At 39.2% G+C, this 18,093-nt stretch overlaps 1 protein-coding gene across 1 annotated transcript; it reads left to right on the top strand.

The window, feature by feature from the left end:
* Nucleotides 1-400: 400 nt before the first annotated feature.
* FSHB (follicle stimulating hormone subunit beta) lies at nucleotides 401-1,490 on the top strand. The gene is made up of 2 exons (XM_057410248.1): nucleotides 401-559; nucleotides 1,158-1,490. Exons 1-2 carry the CDS (start codon nucleotides 401-403, stop codon nucleotides 1,392-1,394), a joined length of 396 nt encoding a protein of 131 aa, XP_057266231.1. The 3' UTR covers nucleotides 1,395-1,490.
* Nucleotides 1,491-18,093: the final 16,603 nt, after the last annotated feature.

The following is an 18,093-nucleotide window of genomic DNA, read 5'->3' on the forward strand; positions in this document are numbered from 1 at the left end:
TGAATGCAATGGATTGCTTCTGAAAAATAGATTTGCTTTTCCTTTTTTATTTTTTCTCTTGCTGTTTTTTCTTTCTCCTTATAGACAAGACATTTTCTGTATGGAAAAATAGATAAAAATATTTCACTGAAAGTGGTATGGTACTTTGCTATTATTATTCTGCAAAGTTTGCCAACACGTTGTTTCAGTTGCTTAGGAAAATCAAACTTCTTTAACAAGAAGCATAAGAATAAATCTATTTAATGGCTTTATCCTTTGTTCTCACAGATGTTTCTGAAAGCTATTATAGAACCACTTGAGATAATGTGACGATTCAATTTCTGTCTGTTTCTGTAAATATTTCCTGTTGAAAATAACTATATATGTTTCTCCAGTATATATTTCTTGCTTCATTCACAGGATGAAGACAATTCATTGTTACGTGCTGTTAGTTTGCTGGAAAGCACTTTGTTGCTATAGCTGTCAGCTCACCAATATTACCATAGCAGTGGAAAAAGAAGAATGTGAATTCTGTATCACAGTGAATGCCACGTGGTGCTCAGGATACTGCTTCACAAGGGTAAGAATCTTAATTTCAGGCACCAGATTTAAATATTCCAAGTGATTTATGAATAGCCCATTTCTCCAATCCATAATGAACAGAGGCAGGATGAGCCTTGTGAAAGAACAAGCTGAGTAACTGCTGTGCTATCCGACACGAGAGTAGATACAGAGCAAATCTGAACCACAAAGGGAAGGGTGAAAAGATGTACTAAAATTCAGATCTTTAACTAGCTGAGTTTATATTGCATAACTAGAGTTTAAAGTATTACAATCTGGATCTCTGCCTTATGTAAAATCTGTGGTTACAAATGAATACAACAAAGCAGCCATTACTATGGAGACTCTTCTACTTTTCCAAATAATTTGAAGACTCCAGCAACTGACCTGCAAGATTGTCTGCTGATGATATGACAGAAATTTGCCATATTGGTGCTCCTAAATGAAGAAATCCAAGGATCCAGGTGAAATTAGAAGGGTCTGATCCAAATCCCCACGAATTTTCACAAGGTCCTTTATTTCATAAAAATTGTAAATTCTATCCCATAACAAATCCCATAACAAATTCTATCCCATAACAAATTTCACAATAGATATTTCCTTCTTGTAATTTTCAGGATCCAGTGTATAAATACCCACCAGTATCATCTGTTCAGCAAACATGTACCTTCAAAGAAGTTGTGTATGAAACTGTGAAGATCCCTGGCTGTGGCGACCACCCCGAATCTTTTTATTCGTATCCAGTAGCTACAGAATGCCATTGTAACACCTGTGACACTGACAGCACTGACTGCACTGTGAGGGGCCTGGGGCCATCCTACTGTTCCTTCAGTCAGAATGGGAGTAACCAGTGAAGGATGCACAAGATGGCAGTTTGGCTCTAAACATTCACTTCGAAATAAAGGTACTGATGGGGCTTAAGTGGAATATTATAGGCAAGGCTATTTAAAACCTGCCAAGTTTGAAACAAATAATTTTTAAGGCCAAAATGAAGAGCTACTGACAAAACTACTTTTCAGGCCTTCCCTACTTAACCCATCAGTTTGCCTAAAATCTTTTTCATAGGTCTATAGACGCTGCTTCTGATACCTTCAGCCCTTGACTCTTCTTCTCTGTTACACCTCTAATCTTCATATTCATGCATTTCTGCTGTGTAGTTCCAATGAGATTTTTTAACACTATTTAACACAGGAGTCTCACAAATTATTTAGGGATGAATATAGAGGCAGCTGATCCCAGTAGCACAAACATGGTGTGACAACACGCCCTGAAAGTAATTCACAGTAGTCCCTTCTGAGAATGGAAGTTCAGAGAGTTCTGCAGCAACCTAAGTCTGCAATAGGAAATACGAAGTTGAGATGATCTGGAAGCAAGCTGGAGGACTGACTGAATCAGAATGGAAAATTATTTAATATTATTGGGAAAATTATCTGAAACCTACTGAATGAAATCCTATCGCAAAAATTAAAATATACTGCTCTTCATCAGAAAAATCACAGAGAGCAACTGGTTCAGCAGCAGTTCAGAACTGAAGACCTAGAGGTTGCAGAAGCTAAGAATGAGTCAACATTATCCTACTGCTGTGGAAAAGTGGGAATGTAAGGAGTAGAGCCTACAAGATACAAACTACTTCCACATTTCAGTTCAACGTAAGGGCCACAGCTGAGTTGTAATTTCCAGCTTTGGACACAGGTGTTGAACAAACTGGAGAAAACCCATAGAAGAGTAATAATAATCGAAAGGGGCTTAAAAATAATCTTAGGACAAAAATATTTAAATAAATGTGGTTGTTCTGCTTATGGAAGGTAACAGAGAAGGAAATTAGTGGAACCTTTTTACGTTTGAAGACTGTTACAAAGAGAAAAAGAACAGTCAGTTCTCCATGTTCATAATGAACGGAACAACTAATGAAAGATCCAGAGCTGTCACTAACAAATCTTCCAAAAGGCACAGACAGCTAGACACTGAAATAAATTGTGGAGGTTTGAGGAAGGAAGGAAAGAAGGGAGTGGGGTCTGTAGAGTAGTGACCACTATAGGTCTTCAAGAACACACTGAAACTGTTAGGAATGACAGAGATAAAGTTAATTTGCCATGAGGCAAAGGAATGAAGTAGACGACCTCTTGAGGTCACCTGGCATGTCTGCTTTTGAGACCCTCACAGATATGTTTATTTAAAGGGAATTTGTTACTCTGGATCTCTCATATAATAGATATTTTAACTTATTTAGTTTTTAGCTTTTTTACTGGAAGATATTAGTTCTATTGATTTTATTTATAAGATTAATCTGCATGGACACTTTATTTGGTATAGTGAATTTTTAAAAGTGATAAAGTAATAAGTAAATCAAATTGCCTCTCATTTCAGTTTTAAACAGTTTAAACTTGAGTTAAAACTAAACATATTATTCATATCAGGTATTATTCTATTCTGAATGAGAGAATTTTGAAATTAAATTGCAAAACAGAGTAACCTGTAGCAAAAAAGTATGGAAAAAATGTTCTATTCAAAACAGATCTGTAAACACCTGTATTGTCTGTTGTGCATTTTGGAACAATAAAAATAATTTTGCTGCACTCCTGTTATGTATGTCTTAATAAGTCAGTTAAAACTCTTAAGAGTACACCTGCCCACTTTATTATGCTTTAAATCACACGTTTTCTTCCCTTCTCATATTTTTTTCATGTAATTAATACACCCACCTCAGCCATATTTGCATTATATGGCTAAATCACATCAAATAAAAGACTGATATTTTAGCCTGATCCAGTAATGTGATGATGAAAGATGACATAGTTGTAACACAACAGAATTGTGGATGTGAATAAAAATTATCATCAATATTTTATTTAAACTATAGGGAATAGAACTTCTCCAGAGCTGTGTCCACATCTGTCACAAATTAGCCTGCACATGAAAACAAAAATGATACAGCTCATTTAATTCATCAAATGCACCACTTATTTCATTTTGCAAACAAATCTATTCATAACCTTAAATCTAACACTGTAAATAATGCAGTCACAGAGTACTGAGGTTAATATCAGAATACTAGCCAAAAAAAAAAATCCTAATGATGCATCACTAGAAGTTTCCAGACTCTCACTTTGTGTCTCTTGCACATCTTGGGTACCAATGCTGAGGTAAATACCAGGTTCTAAAGGCTTTAAGATGCAAAAGAAAAGGTGCCCTCCATGTAAGCGCTAACCTGTGCCAAGCAAATAACAGGGAAGACAAGAGGGAATACCTCTTTTGAGCACTTTCTTAACCCCTGTCCAGTACCCAGTACCTGAATCACTTTTACAAATCTGTCTTTTTGAAAAATAGGCACATCTTGGATCAAAAGCTTTCTGGATTTCAATAGATCAATGGAGAACAGCAAGCAAATAACTTACAGAATGTATCTTCTTTTCCTAATCGTAAGTGACCACACAAAAGACTCAGGAAATATGTAACTCCCACATCAAGTCTTCATGTTAACATCAGTCAGCTTTGAATGTATACTGCCATTTATATACAATTAGTGTTGATATTTACTTTGAAGTAAAATCCATTACAAATCATGTCAGCAATTATTTGTGGTTCTACAGACTGATGTCAAATATTTCATTATCAGTAGTTTCACTGACAGAAATGCTTACAGAAGGCAGGCCTGACTTGGAGATGTCTTGAACTACCTTTGAGAATGTGTATAGACTATATTTACTCAAAGTTCACTTTGTATTCAATGCCCAATAACCACTTAATGAAACTCACTTTTACTTCAATGTTTCTCTAAACATTTAGTGAAGGTACATGCAAGCTGTGAATATCAGTGTAGTCAAAGGTCTAAACCTGCTTTGAATTATGGCTTAGGAAAAATATTGAAGAAGTAATTTGTATGCTCTTTGCATAGCTCTGTCATGATGACTAAATGGGAACTGTGTCAAAGGTGAAAGTCTCAGTGTGACATACTACTCTACATACTAAATTGGTGGGTAAGCTTTTAGAAACTTTCCTAATAAAGTCAGAGGCCTACCATGGGCCTAACCCTTTCCACTGAAATGAATAGGTAAAATGCTTTTCAGCTTCAACAGAACTATTCTACCAATGGTGAACTTTTCAAAAACTGCATATTAATTCTAGATTTAAAGGCCAGGTCTGCAAAAAGACCTTACAATATGTCACTTTAGCCACCATGATACAGAAACTAATTTTAGAGGCAGTAAAAACTAAAATGGAATAAACTATCTATTCATTTACTCACATTTAATTAAAATTATCTCTTTTCTTGCAACACCCTAAAAGCATCAAACCTGGAAAACTAATTTATAATCCTCTGGTGAAGGCATAGAGCATAAAGGTGATATATAGTTTGAACTGCCCCTTAAAGACCTTTGAGGGGGACACTTAACACAGGATTCACTGTATTATAATTCATTAATCTTTCAAATGCCCGTATGTATAGATAAACTGCATGAAGATTATTCATCTCTGCCACCACATCTGTGGGTGAATTAATACTATCATTTATTATGCAGACAGTTTGACCTTGATCTTATGAGTGTGCCAGTTGTACTTGAAGCCCTCCAGACGTCAAGATGGTAATATGAAGTGCAGCAGCAGTATTCATAGTCCTACTAAATGGAATTACTATTTAATCCGAACTGCCTTTTTTTCAGTAGAAAGCACACCTTGATTTTACTGACAGGTAAAGAAATACGCTCCTCACCTTGAAGCCGTTAATAAAGCAGCAACATATTAGCATCAGCTAATTGCTGATACTAATAGCTCAGACATCATTCCCTGCCTAAAGTATGTAAATCATTCTTTCTAGCTTAAAACAGGTTTACACTTGCCTTTATTACTGTGGCATATAACAGGGCTCCTAGTATTTTTTACCATAAGAAATATTAACGTCCTCTCCTTGTATCAACCCAACTGATGAATAAGAATTTATTAGTCATCCACAAATCCTTAAACAAATCTAACCCAAGACAGAGGTGGAAACCAGAAATGTTAGGACTCTGGCTTATACATGTCAAGCTCTAAGGCTGCACTTAACTTGGGCTCTTTGAATAGGAAGGGGAAAGACAGCTGAGTGTGGTGTTGATACGCTATAATTCTCCTCCACCCTTCCATCTCAGCAAGTGCATTTTTCTTTGTCAGTATGCAATATGTAGCCACATTTCAGTTTCATTTAAAAAATACAACTAGCATCTTAGATGAAATTACCAAAAAAAAAATAAACCTACCAAAAAAAAAAAAAAAGCTAAGCTGCTAATCTGAAAAATTCACTTGGAGGGCAGCCTTGAGATTAGTGGCTCCTCTCCACTCAGGCAGTGTGATCTATAAAATTCTTCTGCGTATCTCATGTTTCTCTTCAATTTATGTTATTAACATTAGCTATCAAAGCCTTGGTCTTTCAGTGTGACTTATACTGATAGACATTACAGAAGCTCACAAGGCTGGGAAATACAGACAATGAGACAGGAGCTGGGTTCGAGAAAGGCCATACTTTCAAGAAATCAAATGTCAGTGTTTCATTATGTGTAGGTGGGGAAGAGAAAGAATTAACTAGCTATGCTTCGCAATCATTAACCATTAGTTTTCTTTCATGCAGCAACTCTAAGAGGCAAGAGGTGAAGTCTTACCTCAGTGATGACCTCTTAATTCACTGAAAAAATATGGGGGGGGGGGGGTGTCAGATCTATTACTTGTATAGTTTGACTTTATTCTGTATGAGAAAAGAAGATAAATTCTAGATCTAATATCTTTTGATTACGTTTCATTATAGTTTCATACATTGAATAATGCTATAGACAGAGATTTAGTCAGAATGAGTCTAACCCCTAAATACATCTTTCTTAAGATACCAACATTCAAGACACATAAGATAATCTAGTATTATCCAATGGCTTGTAGACAAAACTTTGAACAGCTTAAGGAATTCAATTTTTCTCTTGCTTCATGTGCTTAAAGTTTCATTCAAAAATTAGCTTTGTTATCTCCTTTTCTCATTATAAAGTATTGGCAAGTCTTGATGCTTTTGTGAACACTGTGGGCATTTCCAGACAAAATAATATGATAATGAAGAAAAACCTTAAGACGTTGGAAAGAAAGCTTTTGGTTCCAACACTGCTAAATTTACGTCACAATAAGGCAAAGAGTTATGGATTGGATCTATGCCCTGGTAATACTTGCCTTTTCAAATATGCGTTTAGAGTCATCAACAACTATGGAATATATAGTTTCCTCTGCCAAAGCAGTTAAATTTCTTTCTTATACAATTTCTCCTTTAAAATAATTATCTGAATCTTCAGGAGAATTCTCAATCACATGTAAGCTAAACCTTTAGATAGGAGATTGATTTACACCATCAGTGTGAACAGATACAAACTCTACCACACAGGCTTTGTCTACACAGTCTAGCCTTAAGACAAGTAGATCCTGAACTACACATATCTGGGTATGTTTATATTCTTGGATTATCATGTCTGGAACTTGAAACCAGTTCACAGTGTGATGCTTAGTTCAGGGACAATGTAAAGCATAACCAAATCAATTCCTGTCTCTACGCAATCTAGTTATTTAGCATTTCTTATTCAGCACATACTACAAATGGAGGACTGCCATTTCAAACACTTCTATAAGCAGAGTGTAGAAACTACCTTGTCAAATTCCTATATCCAGGTAATAAATCCATTAGAGGTAATGAAGGTGCAGTGGTTTGACCAAAATTCAGTTCAACCCAATACAAGTTCCAAACATCATCTCTAAGAAGCAGCACTGTAGTTAATGGAAAGTGTTTTGTCTGGAATGGTCTTGCAGATTCATAAGAACCACTATTCATTTATTTAACACTACAGTATTTTAGAACATTTATTTTAAGGGTATTAGGATAGCTAGTGGGTATCACTGCGCAATAATATAAGGGTATTCTGATAGAGCAACTCAAGAATAACTTCACTTTTTCTTGTACTTTGTAGACCAATATTGTTTTAGTAATCAAAAATAAGATAGCATGAGAGCAAGCTTGGGAATGAACATTACATCAGAATAACTGTTTCAGGGGTTAAATAATCAAGAGTTTGTGGTGCCCTTAAATAATTCTGTCTACGTCCTTTCAGTAGATGACTGATCCATTAAATATTCACTAACACTTTGACGACTAGAATAGTGTCAGATCTCAAATTAGAAAATTTCTTTTTAATGTCACTCTTGAGTTAATTTCTGTCATATCATTTCAGGTTACTTGCCACATCTCAAACCAGGTAATATTCATAGCACAAAAAAGTATCTTCTCTCTCTTAATAACTCAGTATTCCACATGAAAGCAACAAGCAATTCTGCTTTTGACATACAAAAGCCCCATTGACTTAAAAACGGGAAAAGTGATGTGCCCAAGGATATGGAACTGATAAGAGAGACTTCAGGACCTCCTGACCTTTCATTCTAGCAAAGCTACATAAAACCACAGCTTGAAGCATTACACAACTGGCAATATTACTATACTACACCAATTTATTAAAAATGTATCTTTATACTTGATCTGAAAATAAACTAAAAGCTTACTGCCCATGACAAAAGGAAGAACAAGGAATAAGTGTCATTGTAACTCTATTAGATTAAAAAAAACTAATGTAGATCTGCTAGGTTTCAAAAACAGACAATTGAACTGGGAAATCCCTTCATTCCTGGTCTGACATCACTACATAAAATCTTACTGTATGGCTCCAAAAATGTTATGCAAGTAGCTGTGCAAAAAGCACTGAAACAAATCTTTCACATATCAGGAACTTTCTGTCATAATCAGATTCTCCTGCTTCAAGTACGTCACATTCTCCCAATGAACATGTCTGTGCTAGGCTATGCATTTCCTGCTTACCTCTGCTGACATGAGAAATCCATGTAACTTTGTTGTTCTTTCAATTTGTGAATTATTTCCATGTACATGTTAATAACTATTTTGTTTGCAATGGATAATGCAACCCAGCAGTATGACAAAGTTGCCTTAATCACATTTCTTCCTCATATGAATGAAGGGACACAATAAGAGAACTATTTTCTATTTTACTGCCCTTTAACTCTCATAATTGACGCTCAGGATTTCAGGACATGCATCTCTTTTTAAGGCTTTTAGGTATTGAAAAAAAAAAAAACAACACAAATAAAAAGAACAACAACAAACCCTTCCCCCCCCCCCATTTTGGGTATTTCACATTTGTATTTAGACGTTTTAATAAAACAGCTGCTTTCCCCTTCCTTTCCCTACCACATGCCCTGATTACTGACGGTAGCAGAAAGCAAGAAGCATTCTTGCACATTTTCAATCATGACATTACTAAAAATTCACACCTACACCACATTGAAGAGTCATTCTTGTCAGTTTCTCATGTCAGTAACTCTGTTCTCATTCTTTTTATATGATAAGCACCTAAAATCATACCTACATTTCCAAATAGTGTGCATAGTGTTATGCCCAGCTTATTCAAGTTTGCAGATTAAATGTTCCAATATGGATCTATCCAGTTATTCAGTAGTTTTGCTCTAACACTAAATGGATACAATCTCACTTCGGGGACCACATAATGGCACACACGAGTTAGAAAATAAGATTCTCAGTAACTGATAAATGGCAGTGACATTAGGTACCAAGCAACAGCATCAATCACCTTCTGCTTAAGATGCTAAATGGATTTGCTCAGTACTGCCTTTAATGCACAACAGTGTGTGACTCTTTAAAAAGCCCGCAGCTGAAGTACACATGGCAAAAGCAGTGCATAACTGGGGAATGCTCATATTCTGAAGTGAAGAAGATAGAATAAGAAACTTCTAAAGAACTTAGAACTTTGGTTCTCTTTGGGGAAAAAAAAAAAATTATATGAGTGAATACATCCAGATCAGAAAAAGGGACAATAAAAGTCTATAAATAAGCTATCACCATTCTTTTTAAATGTTTCTTTGGCTGCCTTTCCATCTCTGCTGAGCACACCACTGAGTTTATTTTACTGCTGCTTGAGCAAGAAGATAAAAAAATAATAGAACTGATATTGTGACAAGAAGAAAATGCACATATGAGTAATGAAACTCACAAAGTCTGCTTTCAAAATAGAACAAAAGATAATTTCCCCTTTCACCTCCCCACCTCAGAAAGCCCTTGGCATTTATTGGGCTCAATGTCTTGATTTCAAGTAATGTTTTTCTTTGCCTGGATGTGAATGACCTTTATGTGGCACCTGCACCAAAATAAAATTCATTGTGAAACAAAGACCAGACAAATTTTTCTGGCGAACACTTGAGTTTCCAAAACAAGTGTCATTGTAATTCATTGTGAGTGATACTTTCAGGAATGCTGCTTTAGTTATCTAAATTAAAATCTACACAAGTCAGGTTTCCTAAATCTAATTTACTCTTTAGTATGCTAATGTCTCCTCAGGTAGCTCATCAGCATGAGCTATGAGTCTATGAAACAGTTGCCTGAAGTTAGGCTCTGAAATTTCACCTAACCTGTAAGACTTCCTACATTTGAACAGACCTTCCTAAATGCATAATTCTTTTATGAAAGAGACAAACTCTAAATCATAAACAGGCTTTCCAACATAAGAACCCTTCTCTTTTTCCTATATAGCATTAACTGCAGCAACAAAATCACGCAAATCAAAGGTCTTGTGCTTAGGTTTGAAGTTCACTTACGGGTGGCTCCTCATCATCTTTAAAAGATACCCTGAAGTGTATTCAACTCCAGCATAATTTAAGAACATCTCTCAGCTGTGCCCATTCCAGGAAGTTGAGAAGAGATAAACTTGATACCAAATATCTTCAAATGTTTGAAAACAAAGCACAAGACTCCAGAACAACCAAGTCGAGATTTCTCCCTGAAGACTAGGGATAAATGTTGTATGTTTTTCTGGGTCATGTAAATGCTGTTGAATTTCTACCATAGACATATATTTAAATGTTTTAGTTGCCCTGAGACTGAAAAGGATCTGTACCTTTCCACATGAGCAATAATGTATGTTCTTTCCAGAAAATCCAAAACATCAATACACAAAACCGTTCAGTGTAACCCTTAAGAAAGATAAAGCAGATAAAAAGGAGGAAAAATGACCAAGCAGCAGAAAGAGAATCTCTTGAGTTCTAGTGATTAGCAAACAAATTATGACTCAATCATATATTACTGCAGACACATAATAGGATGCTAAAACAAGATCTAGAACAGAGGAAGAGGGTTTTTTTCTTCTCATTCCACCAACACAGGTAAGTTCTCAGTTTAAAGAGCATGCTCAGTCTGAGGGTTTCTCACTTTGATTATAAGGTTTCTCAGAAACTAAAGCTACATAATCAGAAACTTAACAAAGACTGACTTTGCATTCAACAGAGCAAAGCAAAGCCCATGGTAGGGGGGTTGGAACCGGATGATCTTAAGGTCCTTTCCAACCCTAACTATTCTATGATTCTATATATTCAGAAGAAAATGCCCCAAAACAATGCACATACACAAGTACTGACAATCCACCGCATACTCTTCCTTTATTTAAAATCAAGAAAGGGCATACTCAAAAAAGGAGGTAGAGAAAGAACATAGAAGAAAAAAACTTTGCTTTTCTACATAGTTCTGTACTGTATTAAATGCAAATTACACCTTGAGGACTGTCTCTGCTTTCCTTGTATGTGTGAAAATACACTTGATTAAAAAAAAAAATGTGTATCTCAAACTTCAAAAACTTCATAGTTTTCCTCAGATCCAGGCACCGGCCTATCCTGAACCATCAAATAGCAACCTCATCGCATTTTAATAGTATTGAAGTCTACATTTTGATCTACTTCTCATTTTTTCATAGCTTATTTATTAGTAATTATTTAAAAGTGAAATATTATATATATAAAAGACTTTGAAAGCAGAAGCAGTACTGAAGCAGAAATGTTCCATTTTCCTAGCTAGTAAGCCAGTAAAACAAGGACTGGAGCAAAGACCTAAGATGTTTTTAAAAATTTGACCATAATCTCTTTTTTACTCCCACCAAAAAAGAAAGCTTCAATAACTATAACATTCTGAAACAGCTGTAATACCAGATACTCTGATCACAAAAAAAAAAAAAACCACACAAAGCAAATTACTCCTCCATTTCCAGGGAAATAATCTCTAAGTGGGTATGGCAAGATTCTCCTTTAAAATGATACTACAATAGTATTCTGACTTGAACATGTTCCCCAGCACTGGTCATAAGCAGTTAGTTTACTTTTATTTCAGTGGACAGAGATATTACCTTAAGAATCTTACACTTATCTTTTTTATCCTCACAATGACTGAAAGTTCACATGATTCTGGAAAGAAAATAATTTTTCCTTTTAATTCCTATAGGTCATCTCTAGGACTCTTTAAATGCTCTTAATCAATCCTTACAGATAACAGTACTCAGAAAATAACCTTACAGAAGTGTCTAAAACAGTACAAATAACTAGGATATTATTAAACTGATAACTTATTTCTCAACTCACAGAATGCTAACAAACAAACTAGACTGATTTACCTGGTGATTTTACCCACAGACTACTTGAGAACATTTCCAAGGAAAGTCATAAAGACTTGATATTTTGAGTCCTATCAGCCTTAGCAGCTGTGATGGGTCACAGAAATTAAGCAGCATAATTCCTTATCAGCTGAAGAATGTCAAGTCATACAAAGAGTCTCTTCGGTACCATTAAGCACAGGCATAAACACGAAGTTTCCCATGTATGACCATTCCCACAGACTAGAAATTCAGACTCTTTGAACTGCCAGAAATAATATTCAATTACTTAAACTTATTTTTAAAGAGGCTAAACCTTAAAGAGGCTAAACCAGCTGAAGCACATTTGGGGCTGGAGTAGAGTGACACACCAAACAAACCAAATCAAATATACACACAGAACTTGATTCTTAAACACTGTCCTCTTTGAATGTGCAACATAATGGCAGAGTACCATTCCCAGAAGCAGGCACACCATACCACCCCAGTTGAGAGGGGAATTCATATTCATAGAAAAAATTTTTCCCTGTTTACCTACCTTCACTCAAGTGATACAGGTCTTGTGTGCTGAGAATGCAACAGAAAGTCAATGGAGAATTAAGCATTTCTGTTTGATGTACAGTATAAATAGCTATCCTTTGCAAACATTTATTATAGGTGCTGGCAACTGACTGGGTGTGTTGGGATGGAATGATGCCCCCCTCCCCCAACACATCTGGTTTAAAGCATCCTTGACCAGACTGGCAAGCCTCCTACCAAAAGGGCAGTTCCACCAGCCCCCAGTAGACCTGGCCTACAAACTTGGGTCCCGTGTTCAAGACACCCAAACCCCTGACTATGGCACCACCCTTTTAACCAGTTATTAACCTGACCAATCCTCCTAGCTTTTTTAAGGTCTTCCCCTGTATCCTGGAGAATTGACGAAAAGATAACATGAGCTCCAGAGCCCCTAACCACCTCTCCCAGGGCTCTGTAGTCCTTCTTTATGTTCCCCAGGCTACTGCTATCTATATCCCTAGCACCCACGTGGATCGCTAGAAGTGGGTAATAGTCCGTGGGACTTACTAGAGCAGGCAGCCTCCCTGCCACATCCCTGATCTGTACCCCTGGTAGGCAACACACCTCTCTTGAGACCGGGTCAGGCCGACAGATGAGTGCTTCTGTGCCTTTCAAAGTAGAGTCCCCTACTACTACAACCCACCGCTTCTTCCTCACAGCACAAGTAGAGATCTTTACCAGTGCACCAGCCGGTTTTTCATGGTGTGTGTTTCATCAGCCCCCTGCAGGACAACAAAGCGGTTCTGGGTGGGGGCAACAGATTTAGGAGGAAACCCCTTGCTTTTGATTGTCCTTTTCCTCCTTTTTTTGTTGTGGTTTTTTTTGTTTGTTTGTTTTGTTTGGTTGTTTTGTTGTTGTTGCTGTTTCCCAGCTTCCCGGGTTAACGGCCTCCTTCTTTCCTCCATGAACTACAGGGACGCTTGAGGCCCCTGCACAGCTCGGGCCTGGAGCAAACACTGCTGCTTCCTCTCAGCTTCCCCCTGACATCTCGCAGCCTATTGACAGCATCCCGCAGCTCAGCCCCTGCTGCAGGAGGACCTGCACCAGGGAGCACCGAGTGCAGCCCTGCGCGTTGTGCACCCTCCCCTCACCAGACCAGTGCAGGCACTCTCTACACCCCGAGCTCTGCACTGCAGCCTCCCCTCTCACCGGCTCTGTCTGGGTGCCTACGCTGGCCACCGCCGGGGCAGCCCGAGCAGAGCTCCCGGACCGGGCCCTGGTCATGAGGCGAGTGCTCACCACCCCGCTCGCCTGCCCGCACAAGTCGCCCCGCCTGGCTCCCGCTCGCCCGCGCTCCCTGGGGCAGATTTTACCCGGTCAGGGCTGGTGCCGCCCCTCCTGGCTGCGCCCCCTTGTGCGTCCCTGCTCGCTCTCGTCAGCTGAGCTGCCGGCTCCTGGGCACGGCCTGGCTAGGGGTTGAGGCTCCCTCGGGGTCTCTCGCCGCTCTGAGTTGAGGCTCCTGGACGCTGAACTTCCCCCGCTCCGGTGTTGAAGGAGTCCTCTCTCGAGCTACTCACCTCCGCAAACTCAGATGAGACTGAGGCAAAATGGGGGGTGGGGGTGTAAAGTTGAGCTCAAATAACCCAGAATGCTAATTGGTGACCCCAAATGATCCAGGAGCCCATGTTTTGGGTAAAGTTGATCTCTAGTAACCCCAAATGCTAATTGGTGACCTCAAGTAACCCCTGCAGCTGAAATTTTGGGTAAAATTGACCTCTAGTAACCTCAAATGCTAATTGGTGACCTCAATAGCCCTGAGGTCATGGAGTTACTAGAGGTCAAATTTATGCAAAATCTCAGCTCCGGGGTCATCTGGGGTCACAATTATCATTCGGGGTTACTTGAGGTCTCCGTTAGAATCTGGGGTTACTAGAGGTCAACTTGTATAGCCAGTTTTGGGTGAAGTTGCCCTCAAGCCTGTGTGCTGGTTTTGGGTCAGAGCTCCCCACAGTAACCCTGTATGCTCAGTGAGGGCCCGGGATGCGCCCATGCTCGAAGTGCTGACCTCATGCCCAGCCCTCACCCTCTGTTTGAGGTGTTTTTCTCTATACTTGCTTCTTGAGATCCTCTCCGCTCATGCAGACACCAAATTCCTCTACAGGGCAGGTCCTGCCCTTGCTGCTCAGAAGGCCCCTGAGCTGTCCCAGTGAGCCCACAGGGTCCCTTGGGGACCAAAAGTGGTCCAGGGCCTCCACTTAGGTCATTTTCGTTCCCAAAATGACACCTGGGAGGCTCCCCCAGGGCTCAGGAATTAGGCCCTATGGTCCCCTGGCATCTTCACATCTCACCGTGATCATCTGAGGTCAACAAGATGCCCACTGTGTCCCCTGGGGAGACCTGTGGTCAATTCCTGCTGAAGTGGAACCTCAGCTGCTCTCCAGCTCCAGTGTCAGTGGAAAGGAATTACCTTGGGATGAAACCACTTAACGACCTGGATTTTAACTTCTCCCTGAGTGCAGCTTTCAGGCAAGACCTTTAGAGAGCACAGGAGGAGAAAGAAGGGCGATCCCATGAACCTCCCCCTCTCCTTCCCCCCAACACAAAACACAATTTAGCACAGGGGTAGTGTCACAGATAGAGAACGGGCATCATCTCTTCTTCATTTCAGCAGAGAGGAGAGGAGGCTTGTTAGGAAGCACCTTCCATCTGCGTGACCTTGCCACATCGTACAGTAAAGCTTTTGCAGAGCCTTGGTCCCCAAAGGACCCTGATTTCATCCAGTCCATCATCTCTCCTCATGACAGCCTTTTTCTTGGACCTCTCATTCAGCATTGCTTGAATCTGCTCAAATTTATGGAACAGCTGGAAATTCAATCCAAGACAGAAAAAGTACTCAATGAAAGTCATCAAAGAGGTGCATGCCATTTTTAACTTCCGTTAGTGCTGGGTGCTGTGGGACTATGAGTTCTGAGCAAGCTGTAATTAGAAAGCAACACAAGCCTCAGAAGTTCTGCCTATTTCAACTATTTCTACGGGTACTTTTAATTGGCATTATTCAAATGCAAATGCCCCCAAATATGAGGAATGACAGAGTCTTCAGCTCTCTCCTAAATTATTCCAAGTTCCTCAGTGAGAGATTATTTTAGTATGAGCTATTTATCTCCTGCTGGCCATTTAAAATAACAAGAGGGCAACTTCGGTAGATTCTGAGCTAAACCTTCTGGAAAGTAGTTTGCAGTGAAAAAGAGAGAAGAGAGAAATATCTCAGGAAGGGAATCAGCAACAGAGAGACTGCTGGAAGGGAAAGCTTCAATGTGTTCAGAAGGCTCTGAGCATTGAGATGATAGAGGTATGTATGTGTTTATATAAACACCTCTTAAGAGAATGAAGAACCAGAGGATACAGAGACAGGTTGCAGCCATGAGCAGACAGCTGCTGTTTTGCTGTTTGTATCTCTCTCACATTTGAAACAGCACACTGTTGTGATTGAACACAATTCATCCAGAATGCCTGACTCTAGCACTAGTTTCCACACATAATCGAAATTCACCATTAGCCACTTGCATCAGAAGGATAATAATACTTAAATTCCCTGTTTTCCAGCTCACTATTAGACAGGTCTTAATATGACTACTCAGGAGACAGTGACATTGAGCAACGACTTTCTTTTACATATTTGTAAAGCAAAGCTGTTTCCCGATGTAAATCAACAGCAGTGGCTTGTAGGAAGCACAAAACCTGTGCATGAATGTTACCATGAAACATGCTAGCAAAGCATTTATTTTATTAAGCTACAAAAGACCCTGCAAGATGCATAGAATGGCTAAGAGCAAGGTAAGGAGAGGGGGAAAGAAAACCTACCTGTCTCTTATGTCCTTGAAACAGAATCATCTGATGAGCTCATGAACTTTAACACCACTGAAATTTGGCAGACTCCTGGCATGTACCATCTCACAGAGAGCTGCTGCAGAAGGAACAGCAACATGTGTAGCAGGTGAGGCTGTGTTCTGACTTACAGCCCATTGGAATCTAACCGATTGGTTGATGTTTTTTAATGACCTGAAACCAGACATACTGGATAGCAGCAGTGCACCTGGTACAAGCCCCAGACAGCATGCACTGTGGAAGCATACACTTATTTGTGTTTTCTGAAGAGATCCAAACCTCTCACAGCTTGAAATAAAGGCCCCTTTGTGGCTTTAGTGGCAGCAGAGAAAGTTCTTGGACTGTCAAAGCAGGCTATGAAGTTTCTGACAGAGAGGAATGGGCCTTGTCGGACCTGCTGGGGCCATCAAGGAAAGCTGAAGCCACACTTCTGCTGGGGGCATTTGCCAACACTACAGGGTCACAAGGGCCAAAATGCAGTTCTTTTCCCTTAATTTGTTTTAACTTTCACGGTGGGATAAAGCCCCTTCTGAACACTGTTCTAAAAAGGATCTCTCAAGCAAACTGAAAAGAGGCCACTCACCTGCAACACCTTCATGCTATCTTGGCATAGTATTTATAGTCTGGTATTTGGAATAGAGGTGAAAGATCCTTGTAAAGGCTGAAAAAACAGATATCATTTATTTGAAAAAATGTCCAGCCCTTGCATTAGGCTTTAGCACCATTTTTAGGAAATCTCTGAATTTCTACATAAAATCCCCAATGTTTTAAATATTCAGTTCTTACAGACTTCCAACTCTTTAAGCCCCTGGTAGTTCAGAACCCATGTCTACATATGGGCAGGTGGGAGCTGTGTCTACCCACAGGAGCCACATCCTCCAGGACTGAGGTACCTCTGCCTCTCATAGGAAGGCTTCAGGACCCCAGGAAACACAGGCTGGGTCTCTCCCATTTTCCCTTCTGCAGAGATGCTGCTTTGCTCTCCCTTGATACCTACCAGAACTGGCTGCAGCAGAAAGAATGTGAATTTGATTACCAGGCATCACACAGGCCAAGAAACATGAATCAGCATCGTTCATCCCACTGCAGCACTCACCTCACAGTGAAAACTGCAAGAGGAATCTGAAAAGCAACAGCTTTGGCTCCAGGTTAAAAGAATTCCTGAAATTTCAAGGAAATTAAGCCTTAAATTTAGGTTTAATTGATCAGTGAGACAATTACTACATGCAAGTACTGTTTTCAACTCCAGATTTAAGAGTCTCCAAGTGTTATTTTGGTTAAGGTATATTTCTAATAATAACTTATATGTTTTAAATGTAAAGGACTACAAAATGATATGAAAAACAAGCACTGGTAAAATAGGGGTTTCTCAGTATTCCTCAAACTGTGATGAAGTACAATATTCTGATATCAAGGTCAGCTCTTTGATTCAGTGGTGTCAAGGGCCTTAGAAATGCTGCTAACTAGGCACATTTATCAATAAAAATCAGACATTTCTATCAAGCCCTTTTTACAGTACATAGCTCTGTCAGCATGCAAAGTGAGGTCAAAGTTAGCAGGGTGGCATGCCTGTCCTCCACTCATTTAAAAGATCACCACATTTCCGCTTTATCAGATTTAAAATACAAATGAATTTCACAAATCAGATCGAAATCCGCAAGCAATGATAAGAAATGTA

Source organism: Pezoporus wallicus, unplaced genomic scaffold (genome assembly GCF_028554395.1).
Source record: "Pezoporus wallicus isolate ANWC-B61680 ecotype Strahan unplaced genomic scaffold, APGP_CSIRO_Pwel_v1 contig_232, whole genome shotgun sequence".
NCBI lineage: Eukaryota > Metazoa > Chordata > Aves > Psittaciformes > Psittacidae > Pezoporus > Pezoporus wallicus.

Bases quoted from the DNA above. Each gene is read 5' to 3' on its own strand.
- FSHB (XM_057410248.1), top strand. From the start codon at position 401: ATGAAGACAATTCATTGTTACGTGCTGTTAGTTTGCTGGAAAGCACTT. The intron at 560-1,157 runs GTAAGAATCTTA...TGTAATTTTCAG, and splicing joins CAGGATACTGCTTCACAAGG to GATCCAGTGTATAAATACCC.